We start from the raw sequence: 17367 nt of genomic DNA on the forward strand, positions 1-17367 counted from the left end.
AAAATTATGTTTTAAAACATAAATTATGTACACATAAACTATGTGAACTAAATTCAATATAAAACTGAAACAAAAACTAAAAAAGTCACAAAAAATATATAAGAATAAAACAAATGAATGTTAACTAAAGTAAAAAAAATCAACATCATTAGTATGTTTTTAATAAAAGTTAACTAATAAAAAAACAAATGTAAGAAAAATATACAGGAAATAGTGATGTATTAAAAATGTGATAAAAATCTCATAGGTATCACAATCCCATAGAAACCTGAAAACAAAATGTGATAAAAATTTAAATATAATCCATAAGTAATATAAAATAAGAAGAACAATTATGAATTGAAAAAATCCCATAGAAACCTGCAAAAATTGTCAAATTTTGTTAGCAATTGTAAAATACAAAATAATTTAATAGATTTCAAAATTTTATTGAGACTTACCTTACTATTAAATTTGCATATCGCTATTGAAACAGACTGAAAATGGTTTGTAGTCAACTGCAATTGCTCTTTCGTCTGTGTTATTTATCTGTTAATAGAAAAAAACAAACAAATGTAAGAATTTATAAATTTTAAATTTTTTTATCGAATAAAATAAACTAATAAGTTAGTATTGACATCCCTCAGATGTCTTATTTATATATACTCTACCTTCCTTTTTTCTTGTGTTATTTAGGGGATATTTTCATAATAAATAATGAAACAGTTCAAAGAAAAATATTAAAGTTATATTGTAATTAAATGATTTACAATAAATATGATATAAACTTGTGCAATTAAATCATATTCAAAATAAGGTAAGTTTTTAAAAACGAATTAACAAATTAGAAACATTAAGGTAAATTGCATTAACACGATGTGATAAATATGATTACTTGCACAAGTAATTTGTGTTCAAAATAAGTTAGGTTATTAATAAACTAAAAACATTAAGGTAATTACCTTTAAACTATCATTGATTTATCAATCAACTTGCGCAGGTAATCATAAATAAAAGAAGTTATTTCACGCGAATTAACTAATTAGAAACATCAAGGTAATTCCCTTTTTAATATCCATATATATATATATATATATAATATATATAATAATAATAATGAGGATAATAGTTTTGGGCTTTTCTAAATCTCAAATCACCAAACACATTTAATGCAATATCACATGTATATAGTTCCTAATAAATGACATCAAAGAAGAACAAGAAATTTACTTAATAGACATATATTTTAACGAAAATTATATTTTTAAATTTGTCAACTAAATGTATATTAAAAATACTTCCTAAAGAGAAAATTTTGTTTAGAATTATATATAATAAAAAAATTTAGAATATTTCAAATTTTGTCGTACAGTAGAGAAAATATCATTCTAATCGCACATCTTTTGCAGGATCGGAATTGTGAACTCTTAGAGGTCTGAAATATGAACACTTCCCTCAAATCCTCAAGGAAAAATATAAAACAAAATTACAATCAGCAAATAAAAAAAATATGTGTATATATAAGCTTATAATTCTAAACAGTAATATAAATCTACTAATAAAAAAAAGAAAAGTATTCGCAGCACAAAAAGATGGTATCGAAATGATATAGCTGAGAGATGTTATCAAATTGAGAAAAAAAATTTACCAGACTGAGGAACAAAGATGTTATCAAAATGATATATCAAAGAGGTGTACCATCAAATCATATATAGCTCCAGTGGAGAAATCGTCATAATAGGGTATCTGCATAAACCAAAGAAAAATCAGCTCTCATGAAATTTAAAAGCTTAATGTTCTAAAATAAAAAGAAGAAAAAAAATTCAGAACATTATTAACATAAAAAATTCAGAATACAAAGTTCAATGATTTCGTTTCTTCTATTGTGAATTCTTATTTATAGTAAATTGGTGAACGTTTCTCAATGATTTTGCTTGCATGATAAGCTAAGAATTAGAATATTCTCTAATAAATTCTCAATAAACCTTATACTTATAAGGTAATATTATTTTTGAAATATCTTGGGAGAATTAAATAAATTAAACAGAGAAATGATTACAAAATACAAAGACTAAATGACTTGTTAAATACCAGTATTAAAAAATCTAGAATATTAAATTAGACATCATGTTTTATAAATAAATAATTATAATCTATTAATTATTTTATTTACTCTTTATTAAATCAATACAATTTTGTATTGTTATATCAAAATCATCATTATAAACATAAAAAGTCTAAACTTGTATTGTCAATAACTTGCGTTTGATTGAACTTTTTTAAAATAAGGTAAACCATTTAATACGAATTATTAAATGTAATAGATTTAAAATATATTCAAATAGATTAAAGAAAGTAACAACTTGTGCAAGGTATGTATAATTAAAATAAGGTAAGTCGTTAAAAGGAATTAACAAATTTGATAAATTTCTAAATTTGTATTGTCATATCAATAACTTGCGCAATAATCATATTTTTTAAATAAGGTAAGACATTTAATACGAATTATTAAATTTAATAGATTTAAAAATATATTCAAATATATTAAAGAAAGTAACAATGGATGCAATGTATGTATAATTAAAATAAGGTAAGTCACTAAAAGGAATTAACAAATTTGATAAATTTAATAATAAAATAAATTAGATACGTTTACCTGCGCAAGAAATGTATATTCTCAATAATGAAACATTATATTGTCTCCTCTTTGTTTATATTAAATGTTGTTTCTACTTTCTTAATTTTTAGAAATTTTTAAATAATCTTAAATTGAATACGGATTTTTGATCGGTAAATATTTAATCCTTCTTTTTTTGGTGGGTAAATATTTAATATATTTTTCTTTAATACACTTATATAATATTTATGCGAATTTCACAATTATACATATACACAATAATTTTTTAATCCTTCAATTCTTAAATAGCCTTTATGTAGTATTTTTTAAAAATATATTTTCTGTTGGCGATCTGCGATATTGTATTTAAATATTTTATATAAAGGATAAGAAATAATTACTAATTTTAAACCTATTTTAGTATAATATGTATGTGTGTTTTTCTATCAATAATTATATAAAGGATAAGACACTAATTTTTAACTCTATTTCTTACCACTCTCATTCGCAGGATGAAAACCAAATTATATTTTATACTAATTATTCGCAGGTTGAAAACCAATATATATATATATATATATATATATATATATATATATACTAGTGTTTTAAAGAGTTAGTATATATAATTTATAATAATGTTCTAAAGAGTATAATATATATTATACGTACTTAGGAATGAAATTTTTGGAAGCCTAGATTTAATAGGTTACTAGGATTTGACCCGCGCTTTAAAAGCGCGGGTTTATTTTTTATTTTTATTTTTATAAATTTTGAATAAGTTTGTGAAATGAAATATTTTCATTTATTTTTATTGTATTGTTTTATTTTATTTTATAAATGGGTATTTATGTTTAAAATTGAACTTGATTTTTTTCAAAATTTTGAAGTGGTATTTTAAAATTTTTCAATCAATTTTCACTTTTATGTACTGAATTTTGAAGGATATAATTTTTAACAGATTTAACTTGTGAATAAATTAATATTATATTCTTTTAATAATTTAAGTCTTTCATTATGAATATTAAAATATTTTCAGAAAGTTTTAATTATATTGAGAAAAAATAATTATTATTATGTGTAAATATTTGTTAATATCAATATTAGAACTTGGCCCAAATGAAAAATGTGAACTTAGATAAATATTAAAATCGACCCAAATAGCCCAAAACCGTGAAATTAAAGGAACAGAAAAAGTTTGGGCTTATAACTAAAAGACCCATTACTTGAAAATGATACAAAATAACAGAAATACCCTTAATGAAACCTGCAACTTCCTTATAACAGAAGGGTAAGTTTAGTAAAAAAATCAATAGGATCCTGCTTTAATAGTATAGATAGGTTAACTCTAGAATGAGAATATTTGGAAGCCTAGATTAAGTGGTTCTAGGTTTATTCTTCTCTGCCGATTTTAAAATAAATCAAAAAGAAATTAGAAAAAGAACCAATAGAATTAAGAGAATTAATTCGATAGTGGCTTGTATGAGTGCCACCAGACATAAGCAGAAATCACTAAAGTGACTTCTCTTTTAATGTATAGGGGATCTCTACCCTTAAGTGAAATATTAAATTCCATGCCACCAACTTTAAAAAACTATTTTTACATAATTCTATCTATTTAATATATTCTAACTAAATATCCACGATTTTATAAAACCAACTTTTACACAGTTTCAGCCAAATTTTTCTTTTAAAAACAATTGTTCCATGCCTTTTGCACGTTTGGTGGTTTTATTATAAAATCTAATTTTTGAAAAAAATATTCACCTTTCAAGAGCGGACCAAAATCTAGTCAATACTATCAAAACAAAAATAATGATGTAGGTGTGGTCTAACTATTTTAATATAGTTTAAAACATCTTATTAATCATTTAAGAAAAAAATATTATACAAATAAAAAAGAAATATAATTAAAAAATATGTATAAAATTTAATTTAAAAAAAATGCAAAACAAAAAAATATATCCGTTCTTTTAAGGGCGAATTAGAATCTAGTATTCCATTAACTATCTCTGATCAACTGCAACCCTTTGATCACACATGAATTTTTCCTCTTTTTGTTTCCTTTGTTTTTTTTTCTTCTTTCCCTACCAATTTTATTTGATGTGTCTTTGGTATCATATACAATTCAACCAAATAATTATGCTGATAAAAGTATACAGATTCTTTTACATATGTTATAACTTAAAACTTTTTAAACAGATTAAAAAAAGTCGAACAAAATATTATACTATACTATATCTAATTCATATTAAAATAAAATAACACATATGGTTTAACATATACTCAAAACAAGATTTTATATTAATACTTATAATATACTATTTTATTTATCGCAATAGTATAATTGTCTCATTATCCTCTTCTCCTCCCTCCCTCCCTCTCTCTACCAATCATATATCCTCCTTCTCTTGATACTTCTTATCATTTACATTTAATTGAACAAGATGAACAAATCACATTAAAACGTAATATGTTGGTGTATTATGTTATATATTGCATGTCTAATAAATATAATATATTATATTTCTGCGATGTATTTGACAAACGCTCACGCACGAAAAAGAAGAAAATGGTCGGTTCTTATGTCAAATTGTCACATCACGTCATATGATCATTTGCTTAATATTTTTCTCAATATAATAATCTCACAAATTCACTCTCTGGAATTAGCGAAAACTTTATAAAGTTTGTGATAAGGATCAAAAACTCTGATCCCATTTGCTTAGCTTATCTGGATGCATGGCTCTTTAAATAAAATATTTGACTGGTAAAAGGTAAAAGTTAATACATTCTGATTTTTTAACTTAATACATTATGAAATATATTGAGTTATTGGCGTAAATTAAACTTTTACGATGTAATTTGTTGTAAATTTAGAATTCTTTATATCAAATTGATACTCTTGAAAAATAATAATTTTTATTATTTCCGTGAATTATTTTTGTTAAATTATTACAAATTAAAGTTACCATAAGGAAATCTAAATTCTAAACATAGGGAGATACAGTAAGATTAAGAGAAAAATGAGAGTGGCTAAGATTCTGCAGGTCAAGTACTTTGGATTCATATTAGTTTTCCATTGGTTTGTAAATATATACTAGATCATGACCCCTCGACCGAGCGGAGTCAATATTCTTTTTATCTTTGTTTTTACTAAATGTTATATATGATCGCAATGTATATTAATATAAAATTTTGATAAATAACAATGTGTACTAATGTGTTTAAATAAGCAATGTGTTTAATTACTAAATCTGATCTTTAAAATTTATGATAACGTAAAGTAAAAATTTTTATATTATTTAAAATATATAGTGCTATATATTTTGTATTTTCAATATTTATCATACAAAACTTACATTGGGGTATTATTTGTACGAAAATATGTGTAACATAATATATTTATATATTATATAAACATATGCACATCCGCACGGGTTTTATTTTTAAAATATATTCTATATTGTTTAGTTTTATGTAGTATCGAGTTTGTATAATTCAATTTTGTGTTTAAAGAACAATATCAAAACTGTCTTTCGTATGTAAAAATAACACTTTGCAAGCGCGAGTTGTGTTTTTTTATTGTAACACAAAATTTTATATAAAACTTATGTTTTTTGTACATTACGAAATTTAATTTTTTAAAATAATTATTACGTAATTTCAAAGTGAATTTTATCTCTAAAGTCTAATATATTTTGTGTGTAATGGTTCAAAGTATTTTTGATATATATTATACTTCAGTTTGGTTTGTTTTTAGTATTATTGTATAAGTATAATACTATACAATATTACTATTTTCTATACAATATATGAAGTTATGTGTTATTTGTTTTAGAAAGTAGATTAGGCCCAACGTAGTTATAAGAATAGTCATATTTTTATGTATATGTCTATGACTTATCTACCTAATATTATTAGTACTAATAAAATTAATATGGCCAATGAAAGTATACTGATCAATTTAAAATGAATTGTATAGGATAATTATAGTACAATTAATATTTTTAGTATTCTTAGTATATATCTTATCTAAATCGACATGTAATAAATGTAAAAATCATATATGGAATATAGACAAAAAGAAGAACTGTATTTAAGGAAATACATCAATGCAAAGTTAGACTATGGTACGTAGGAGATATTTAATTTAAATATATGAGATCCATCTTTAAAAATCCATCTAAAAAGTTGTAATGTTCCTGTTTTAATAAGATAGATGTAATCATTAAGTAAGTGTATAATAGCCTGTCTTTGATCTTTCAGATGCACGAGTCATCCAAATCTGCAAAAACGAATACAAGTGTATGTTGTGATTACATTTCGAGAATAAAAAGAAAAAAAAAATCTGATGGACATGTAAATTATTCCAATGAATTTTTAAGGTAGTTTCATGAGTTTTTCTTAACAACATGGTAGTTTCATGAGTTATATATATAACTAATTAAAATTGATTTTTCGGAAGTTTTGGTAAATCTGATAATTCTGCAAATACCTATTTAAAAAGACAAAAAATCACCAAATTTTCTTTTCATAATTCTGGAGTTTTGAATTATACTAGAGTTGTACATCTACGTGTAGGAGTATAACTCATAATAGATAAGAAAATGCACCTTAGATTAGTTAAATGAAAAAGACGGTCTAACAAACTTTAAAGAAGACCTTAGAACAGTAAATTAAGGCTTCTGCTCTTCCGATAAATAATAGTCCAAAAAAAAATTACGATCATTCTTGCTGTTCGACATCAGAAGCAGCCTCCTCATCCTCATGATCGCCGAAGCAATCAGTGCCAAAACAAGGGACATGACCATTACCAAAGGCCTTGACGTGGTCCTTAAGCGACCTCTTGTGCTTGAAATCCGAGCCACATGAACAATACCAAAGCCTCCCACAGTTCTTCTCGTGCGTCCTCCAGTCTCCTTTGACTGCAAAAGCCTTTCCACATCTACGACAAGCAAAGGGCCTCGCACCGTGCTTCCGCTTGTAGTGTGTCTGAAGCGTACGGAAGTCCTTGAGCGGCCTTGCCCTCGGGTGCTCAATGTTGTTCTTGCAGCCCGGTGCGCAGCAGTAGCAAGGCAGCTTCAGCATCCCCGTTGGTTGTGTCCCTCTTAGTGACTCCGGTCCTTTTCTGTATTCTGAGCCATGTCCCCACATGTGCATCTAATTCAGATAAAAATTTAAAATGTGTAAACATTAAATACTTCATGTTATGGGCATAGCTTAAATATTTCTTTGGTTTTATGGTCGAATAAAATATTTAAGATTAAACTCCAAAACTTATCTCGACATGCAACTGTCACAATGTAGTGCAATACTGACCAGACAGTGGAATAGCTAGATATTGTGTAATAATTCTTGCACAAACTTCATATCATTTAAGATATTCATCAGTTAAGTCGTGTAATTCTAGACACAATTAATATTGTACCAATTATGTAGTGTTAGGATAAACACATTAATTAGTTCATGTACTTTTAGATCATATATATTCTCTTTGAGTACTTGCACAATGGTGAATATGAGTTTGAGATCTAACCCCGCATGATTGCGTAGGGTTAATAAGAATAAAATGTCACAGAATAAATATATTCTTCTACAAAAAAGAATATATGCAATGTAGTTCTAAAAAAATAATGTAATATAAAGATATATAATAGGTATTAGAAAAGTCTGCAAGACATTTATCTTCCTCTTTTCTTTTTCTTTTTCTTTTTTTCCTTTTAGGGTAATGAGTGTTTGTAGTAGAACTGCGGAAAAATCAAGAGAGGCCATAAATGGAAAAGGAAGACTTATCATATTTTAGGGTTAGGAGTCAGTCTAGAACGACTTTTGGTTAAAGAAGATCTTCTTGATTTTAAAACCATGAATTGATTTTAGTTGATCTTTTCAGAGCCATCAATCAACAGATCGTACAGCAGTGACTCGTACCATCAAATGAAAAATTATTCTCGATTCTATACTAGTAGGAATAGCAATTATTATGAAAATGTCATAGTGTGTGCTAGAGATTTTATCATGATGAAGATTTGAGAAAATTATGGAAATTATTACTCAAACGAAAAATAAGGAGAGTAAACATATATAGATCCATTTTAAAGAACAAAAGTCAAATCTTGAAATTCATTTTAGGGAAAGTCGGAACCTAGAGTTAGGTTTATTGGATGAATTTATCATTACCTGCATGTTGTTGTATCTGTTGAAGGTCTTGTAGCAGAGAGGACAGGAGAACTGTGTTGGACCCATGAGAATCTGAGAAGGAGTAGGGATCCAATAGTGATTATGACTGCCCCTTTGTACACCATCATGATGATCAGAAGCAACTTCTACTCCATGATATTGATGACGATCTTGATGATGCTCATGATGATGCTCTTGCTCGGTAGAATCAAGGATGACATCGCTGCTGCTGCTCCCACCACCCCCGTAACCAATAGCGTCGCCACCGGGGTTTGACAACCCTAGATGAAGATCCACGGTCACATCATGATGATGAGTACTTTCTTGGCATTGATCAAGATCATGAACAAGAAAGTTTGAATTAGAAGAGTTTTCGGTCGTCTCCATGAAATAGTATTCATGCTGAGGAACATTATCTTCTTGCTGCTTATGGATGGGGCTTAAGCTAAGGAGAGGAAGAGCTTCTCTAAGTGGAGGAGACTCAGGTAAATTAGAATTAGGGTCTATGACTGTGGTATTGCGAGGGTAATAGAAGCTGCCATTAGAGTTGTAGATGTGTGAGAGAGAAGTGGAATAGTTGAAGCTATAGTCATAGCAGTCATTGTTGAAGATACAAGCTGGATCAGACATTAGAAGACAGAGAGAATAAGAAATTTGAGGTGTTTGAGTTAAGAGGGCATAGAATGCTATATATGCATGTACATATTAATATAATATATGGGTGTATACATCATGTGTGCAATGTGACAAAGCGGTAGCAAATGTAATTTAATAGAAAAGGGGTACGGAGAAAATGGTAGGAAGAAAAGAAACAAAGAGAAAGTTTGAAGAATCAAAAAGGAGACGTATCAACTATCTTGGGACTCTAAAGTGCACGCATGTATTTGTTATATTAAAGTCAATTATTAAATCTTAATGAAACAACCATAGATGTAAGCTTAAGCAATTAAGTATTATTAAAAATTTCTTGTCACAAAATAGTGGATACCTAAGGTCGGGTTAAAACCCTAGTGTATGCTGTACGTATGTACTGTAGTTCTATTGGTGTATCAAGGGACTTTCTGATAAAAATGTATCTCAAGACTTTATTTTCGGATGTTGATGTAAGGGAGGGGATTCATTTACATGCATTCGATTCAAAAGAACTATCAGTGAAGGGCCTTAAACATTTTGGTAATAATCAATTATATCTAAATGCCAATGTAGATCCACGAATTAATCTTAATGTGAATAATGATCTCGTACAGATGTATTTATTAGATGAAAATGAGTTTTTCACAAATGGTAACTGATTTATCGCTAACATACAGTACATAGCACATAGTGTTTTAGTCTTTTGATTAAGATCACCGATCGATTTAAATTAATTCAGAAGATGTTTTAGGTTCTATAATATTGTATAGTTCTTTTTTTTATCAAATAGTATAGTTCATATATAGTTAATGTTTTGGTTTGATAATTAGTTTGAGCAAAAAGCATGAGTCCCTCGGCAAATGAAAGTCTATTAGATAGACAGAGTATGGAAAGGATCAAATAAAATGGACAAGATCGGGAATCAAAGATAAAAGTTTGTCCCCTTCAATGTCTAACAGTGAATTACAAAATGTATGTAAGAGAGAAAGCATCGAATCAAGAGTTGATAAACATTTTTTGGTTTCGTGGGGAGATTGATCGCGTTGGAAAATGAGACGGTCGTGATCTAAGACAGCACTTGCGTCGGTGGTCTCATCTCCATGTCGGCTCGGCTTCAGAAACATATTACTTGGGAACTCCAAATATTTATTTATAACTCATTGACATAACTTCAACTAGTAATCAGATAAAAATTTGCAGCAACTTTCCCTAGCGTTTTCAGATGTTATACACCGAGTAATAAGAAAACCAACTACTACAACCACTAGATTCATTAGATCACCTAACTGTTGAGGCATATAGACTCTATAAAGTAGTATACTATGCCGTTATCCCATATAAAAATATGTATGGTTAATACTTTTTATACATAACAGTATTTACTATTTAGTGTTACCAATTTTTTTTTTTAAATATATATATATATATATTTAATACTCACAAGGATTTTTTTGAGCAAAACTTACAAGTATTGTCTATGTAACAAAATTGCGTCAATATAGTGGGCATAGCTCTATTAGGTCGAGACTATAAATGATCGATTTTCATTACGTTGCAATTTTCCATTTCAGTATCTTTAGGCATCTCATTATAGTGTTAAAACAACACTATTTTAATATAATTTTGACACTAATTTTTTAAAAAATCTCCAACCACGACATCAAATATTATATTAATTTTTGTTTCATTATTATATTACTAATCAAGATTTTCTTAGTTTTAATAATTTTGAAAAATATTAATTATTTTTATGACTAAAATATTTAAATTAATATTAAAGCTGTAACTATAAAATTATTTATATTTCAAATGTTTACACTAAACTTTAATGTTTTTAAATTTAAAAAATAATAATTATGACATTTTAAATTTTTTTAATCCAATTACAAAATAATTATTTTTTAAACTTTTGCCGTTATTACAATGTTTCACTAAATATAGTATAATAACATTATAGCAAAAACTAAAATCACACTAAAATGAAGTTCTATTTACCATTTGGTTGGAGAGAAGAAACATCACATCACTTACTATTTTGATGTTTTACCGTACCGATAGAGTTAACCTTATTAGTTTATGTTTTCCTCTTTTGGTATATTGGTGTATCGACGGATCAAAATTTAACCGACTAATTCGTGGATCTACATTGGCATTTAGATATAATTGATTATTCTCGATAGGGATAACATATTTATTTTATGTATACATACAAACGGATAAATCGGAAATAATAAATTTTAAAATGGGATGCTTAATATTTTTCCAAGTCCACTGTGAATAGTTTATGTTTTAGACACTTAGACGGTGGATTTTGACCAGAAGATTGGTATACTTTTAAGAGAAACATAGTTCTCTTACCAATACATTACTTTTTTATAAGAGTTAGATCATTTTTCTGAAACTTTTGTTCTTTTTGTGCTATATTGATTAATTACATTGTAAGATCTACGAGGGTCAACATTAGTGGGTTTGAACTTTGAACAGAAACCACAGTGGTCACAATGTGTGAACTCGGAAAGATTGGTGCCACAAGTATATTAATTAAGAGTACATGTTAATTTGATATTTACTAGTAGTTAATAGTACTAGATTATAAACGAAGAAGGGGATGTTCCCGAGCAAGCACGAGTGTGTGCGTATTCTTGTATTTGGACCTTTTTGCAATTGCATAAGTTCATACTTTCAAGTTTCAACCTATCTTGTCTTTTATGCATCCTTTGTTGTCTCTTATCCGACATTTTTATCTATATATGCACCTCATGTCAATTTCCTTTCTAATGCTATTATTTTATGTTATCATGTAAAGTGCATGTCTGTATGTTCTTCTTTCTTTGAGCAAAGTCTGTATGTTCTTCTAAACTAGTCGCTTTGGGATTGACCATGATGTGTTTTATGAGTTTTCAACCAAAAGTCTACTGGTGTCCTCTTAATTGTATAATATGTTTACTAAAATTTTAATTATACCTTGTTAACTTGTATGAAATTCCATATATAAACTTGAATAAAACTGAATTATATGATTGTACAAAATTGTATCCTTTTACAAAATTGTATCATTGTACAAGATTTTTTTTTAAAAAAATTAGTGACAAACAAAGAATATAAGAAAAGCATACAACTTAATTAGCTTTTCTTTTGTAAAGCTACATTTAAATATCCAAAAATTATTACTAATTTTGGTCAATCTTAATTATGTTTACCTGTTACAGTTATAATTAAATAAACCCACAAATTTTGAAACGATCGGTCAAATCTCAACTGAATCTATTTGATATCCAAATTTAATCAAATAATGAAATAATGGGAGATACACGGTTAAATCTAGATATTAAGTAGAACGAGTGTACCCGGATAAAAAAAAACACTACCAGAATATCGTATTTCCGTCTCTCTAATGAAGATTTTCTTCTGAAAAGTATGTTGTCCACCTAAGATGAAACATTTTTTTTTGGTAACTGGTTTCAGGATGTATACTGGTCAAGAAAAATTTATGACCAAGAGGAATACAATTTGTGCATGATGTGGAGCTCTAGAGCTCTTGAGAAATCCATAGCTCATGTGTTTTTGAATGTCCATCGGCGATTTAGGTTTGGGCACTTTCACAAATTTCATCAAATCCTAACATTTTTTCCACTTCATCACTCTTTGCAAATATGGATCATTCATTTTGGACGATTTGTTCGGATATGAAAAATCATCAATTTGCATGAATCTTATGGTACATATGGAAATGAAGATACAACAAAGTTTTTAGTAATTTGGATATTGATGCTAGAACTCAAATTGGCAAAATCAGAATCATTATTTTAGGCCGAGGCACAATTTTTATTTACACAGGCAATCAATCAAACTAGAGTACCAGTAGACGCAATAGTACCGTATATCCCATGTAGATGATATTTTAAGGATGGATCATGGAAAAAACAGGAAACTTATTCAAAACAAGGGTGGTATAGCACACTGAAATTTTTTGATGGTTTAATGGTTTTAAACGGAACCAAATCAAAAAACGGAAGTATTTTTAGTTAGATTAATTAAATATATTTAACAACACTATGATTTAATATATTTGACCATTTAACCTAATCAACTAAACAAAAATTTGTACATTTTACTTTTACAAGAATATAATAAACATAACTATAATAAAATAAAATAATATGAATCTCATATATTAAAATCAAAACCGAAAATTTGCTTTTAATATTTGTATTAAGTTTGAAGATAATAATATAAATTTATTGGATTGCATCTTCTAGATTTTGTTGTGATTTTTAGTTTTGCATTTAAATATGAAGAAAATAACGATTATTGTCAAATGATGATTTGTTTATGTATTTATAAATTATATTTTTATAACAAAACTAAAACCAACTCGATTATGTATTTATAAATTATATTTTTATAACAAAACTAAAAAATCAACTCGATTAAACTGAACAAATACAAACAAAATCCATTTAAACCGAACCAAATACAAACCAAATTAAACTAAAACCGAACTGAATATACACAAAACCAAACCGAATATGAACCAAACCAAATTAATTTGGGTTGACTTTGGTTAAAGTTTTTCTAAATCCAAATTAACCAAACCGAATCGAATCCAAACTGAAACCGAAATGCCATATGGTATAGTAGTGATTAACTTGAGGGAAAAACCAAATACGATAAAGTTATCAGGGTTCGAATCCCAATCGAAATTAATATTTTAACATCGCCAGAAATATGGAACTGACACGTAAACCAAAAATATAGGCTGAAAGTGAAAACATAGATAGGTTGATAACACAGCTATTCTGGATTCACTTCCATGGATATCCATGTATAATTAAAAAAAAAAAAAAGAACTCTCGCAAGCAGAGCCCATTCGCTTAAAGGCGAACGCCTTAACCACGCGGCCCAATACCAAGGGCCCAGCTAAGTTCAATTTCTCCCAGAAACATATTAATTAATACGGTTCTTCCATTGAACTGCGAATCCAAATTCGAAAAGCAGAGAAGAAGGCTCTTCGAAAGTTCTAATCAATCTGATCGTACAGAAAAGGCGACATCGGAGATACTCCCCGCCGGCGACAATGTTCTACAGAGGGTAATCCCTAACTTCATCTCCGATTTTGTTGTTCCTCGGTGATCCGATTCCATTAGCTTCCGCAATTAGGGTTTTATCGTTATCGAACTCGATTCATACCTAAATCACTTCAATTCAATTCAGCTCCTATCGAAGTTTAACCTATCGCGATTTCCTTACAATTGTACTGTTCGGTCTGAAAATTTCGATCTGCAACCTCTTTGAACGGTTTAGTGTAGGAACTAGGAAGAAACTGTTAATCAATAGATACTATAGTGTCTTAGTTTTCAAGATGTTTGATTGTGTAGATATGGAGATGGTCGTGACGGGCGTGAAATGGGACCTAAGAGACAAAGAATGATAGAACAAGCAGCTCCTCCTCCAGGAACATTCTATGGACCTCATCCTGGTTCCGCCTTTATGTTCAACCCTTACGGATTCGTTCCTCCTCCTGTTTTCCCTGTGGTTCGACTCCGTGGCCTGCCCTTTGATTGCGCCGAGCTCGACGTTGTGGAGTTCTTCCGTGGCTTAGATGTGGTTGATGTCTTGTTTGTTCACAAGAACAGTAAGGTCACTGGAGAAGCCTTTTGTGTTCTCGGTGTTCCTCTCCAGGTCGATTTCGCTTTGCATAAGAACAGGCAGAACATGGGGAGGAGATATGTGGAGGTTTTTAGGAGTACCAAACAGGAGTACTATAAGGCTATTGCTAATGAGGTTGCGGAGTCTCGTGTCCATGGTACTGTTACTGGTGTTGGTGGTGGTGACGGTGGAAGAGGTGGTGGTGTAAGTGTTGGATATTCACCTCGTAGAATTGTGCAGAGGGCTAGATCGAGTGATGATGGGAAAGAGAATGCTGAGCATACGGGTATCTTGAGATTGAGAGGGTTACCTTTCTCGGCAGGGAAGGAAGACATACTTGACTTCTTCAAAGATTTTGATCTGTCTGAAGACTCTGTTCATGTTACTGTCAACGGTGAAGGGAGACCCACTGGAGACGCGTTTGTCGAGTTTGGGAGCGCTGAAGAATCGAGAGCTGCGATGGTCAAGGACAGGAAGATGCTCGGGAGCCGGTACATAGAGCTGTTTCCTTCTTCGGTTGAAGAGTTGGATGATGCGCTGTCAAGAGGAAGGTGATCCACCACACACTTGTCATGGTACTTTTCCATACTTTCTTTTCCTTAATGGTTGTCAGAAGATCACAACTTCGACGCATTAGGGGTGTCGGTTTTGATGTACTGTCTGGTCAGGGTACTACTAGTTTTATCAGTTCTTTAGATTTTGCTGTGTTCTGCATCAATGTAGTAGGTTCTGAATCCTCTTTCGATTCACTCGCATTGCTCCTATTGTGGCTTTTGATTCAAGCCTTTGTTGGATTGTAACATTATTAGGCTTTTTGCTGAAAGTTGTGGGAATCCTCATGATCTTGATTGATACTCTTTTCTGTGAGATATGTGGTTAGAACGACAGAAACCTTGAAGAGATCAATTGTTTAGGATCTTTTTGTAGTGTTGATGTAAAAAGGACTGAGAAAAGTTATTTGTCTTCATTGATCTTTTAGTTTGGTTTGGTGTGTAAGATAAGACATAAACAGTATCGAGCATCTTTCTCGTCTTTGATAGTTTCTTGACAGTATCTCAGACATTATATCGGTTAAGGCCAAAACCATTGGGCATATGAGTATATATCAGTGTAGTTGTTGCGTCTATTTATTTCTTACCTTTTTACTTCTACTGTGACTTGTAAAACCTATGCAGAAATATCAATAACAAATGTACGGCTATATCATAATTATTGTGAGCGTATAATTATTCGAATTGAAAATATGCAAGCAGAAGAAGAAACTTTTGGGTTTATCCGGTTGAACATTACACCTGGTCTTTTGTCATTCTCTGTTTTTTTTCACATACATCAACCAAGTCTGACAATTACTTAAAAGTAAATTGTCTGAACTCTGAATGTACAGCACAATAACGAGGGGGTCACAACTTTAAAACCCTATATCTAAATATAAAAATGTGGACATTTACATGAATCTTTACACACAAAAAAAGACCAGAGATTTAAAACCTCAATAATCTTTTTATAATTGCACAACTGCCGTTTTATCACATTCATCTTGAAAACGAAGAGTCATGTTTTCATGGCTGAAACTATATATTGCTTTGAAAGTAATTTAGTAATATATTAAACTGCTGAATGCGTTCCCAAGCGTGGTGGTGACGGTAATGGCTTTTATAATAAGTATGCAAGAGACCCTTTTTTTGTAACACTATGCAAGAGACCCTAAAAGTAGTTTTTGTGGGGTTATACTAAATAGTAACCTTAATGAATTATTGAAATAAGAAAAGTTGTATACTGGAAAAGTCAGAGATGCCATATGGTAACGGCCGTTGCAATACCACATTATCTTATAAATGTCATCAAGCGATGATGATAAATGGTAGTGAGAGTTTGGCTAACATGTGGAAATCGGATGGCGCCGTGGATTAAGAAGAATAGCATATTTATTTGAAATAATTTGATAGTGGATATGGTCTCTTGAAAAGAAACATGGCGTTATTTCGTTTTCTTTTTATTTGAATTAAAGAAATGTGGGTGTAAATTTGAATTATTTTTTTGTAAAAACAAAAAACATTGTGATCAAGCATGTGCTAACAAAATAAAAATAATTTAATTTTAACTCGAGCTATAAAAGTACAGAAATATTATTTTTAGAAAAAATTTAATTTTACGAGTTTTATTCATTTTAAATAACATATCTAGATACAAAAGTTTAAGATATGATAGATGATATAATGTATAAGCAACGACTAATTTATTTTTAATGTTAGTTTTAAGAATAGTTTTTTGTGCACTAAAAGAATAGTCAAAAAAAAAGTTAAAACAGT

General features: G+C 29.2%; 2 protein-coding genes across 3 annotated transcripts; one reads left to right on the top strand and one right to left on the bottom strand.

Moving 5' to 3' along the window:
- Window positions 1–7324: 7324 nt before the first annotated feature.
- On the bottom strand, window positions 7325–9406 carry LOC108857280 (zinc finger protein WIP4). The gene is made up of 2 exons (XM_018631237.2): window positions 8777–9406; window positions 7325–7759 (listed from the first exon to the last, which is right to left on the bottom strand). Exons 1-2 carry the CDS (start codon window positions 9404–9406, stop codon window positions 7325–7327), a joined length of 1065 nt encoding a protein of 354 aa, XP_018486739.2.
- A 4947-nt stretch (window positions 9407–14353) lies between these two features.
- Window positions 14354–16031, top strand: LOC108857281 (uncharacterized). Of its 2 annotated transcripts, none has more exons than XM_018631238.2 (2): window positions 14354–14500; window positions 14788–16031. In XM_018631238.2, exons 1-2 carry the CDS (start codon window positions 14487–14489, stop codon window positions 15611–15613), a joined length of 840 nt encoding a protein of 279 aa, XP_018486740.1. In that variant the 5' UTR covers window positions 14354–14486; the 3' UTR covers window positions 15614–16031. The 2 variants fall into 2 exon arrangements, with proteins under 2 accessions (XP_018486740.1, XP_018486742.1); XM_018631240.2 differs by lacking the exon at window positions 14354–14500 and having other exon boundaries at window positions 14874–14954; window positions 15041–16031.
- The last annotated feature ends 1336 nt before the right edge of the window (window positions 16032–17367 follow it).

This window comes from Raphanus sativus, chromosome 5 (genome assembly GCF_000801105.2).
Source record: "Raphanus sativus cultivar WK10039 chromosome 5, ASM80110v3, whole genome shotgun sequence".
Taxonomy (NCBI): Eukaryota; Viridiplantae; Streptophyta; class Magnoliopsida; order Brassicales; family Brassicaceae; genus Raphanus; species Raphanus sativus.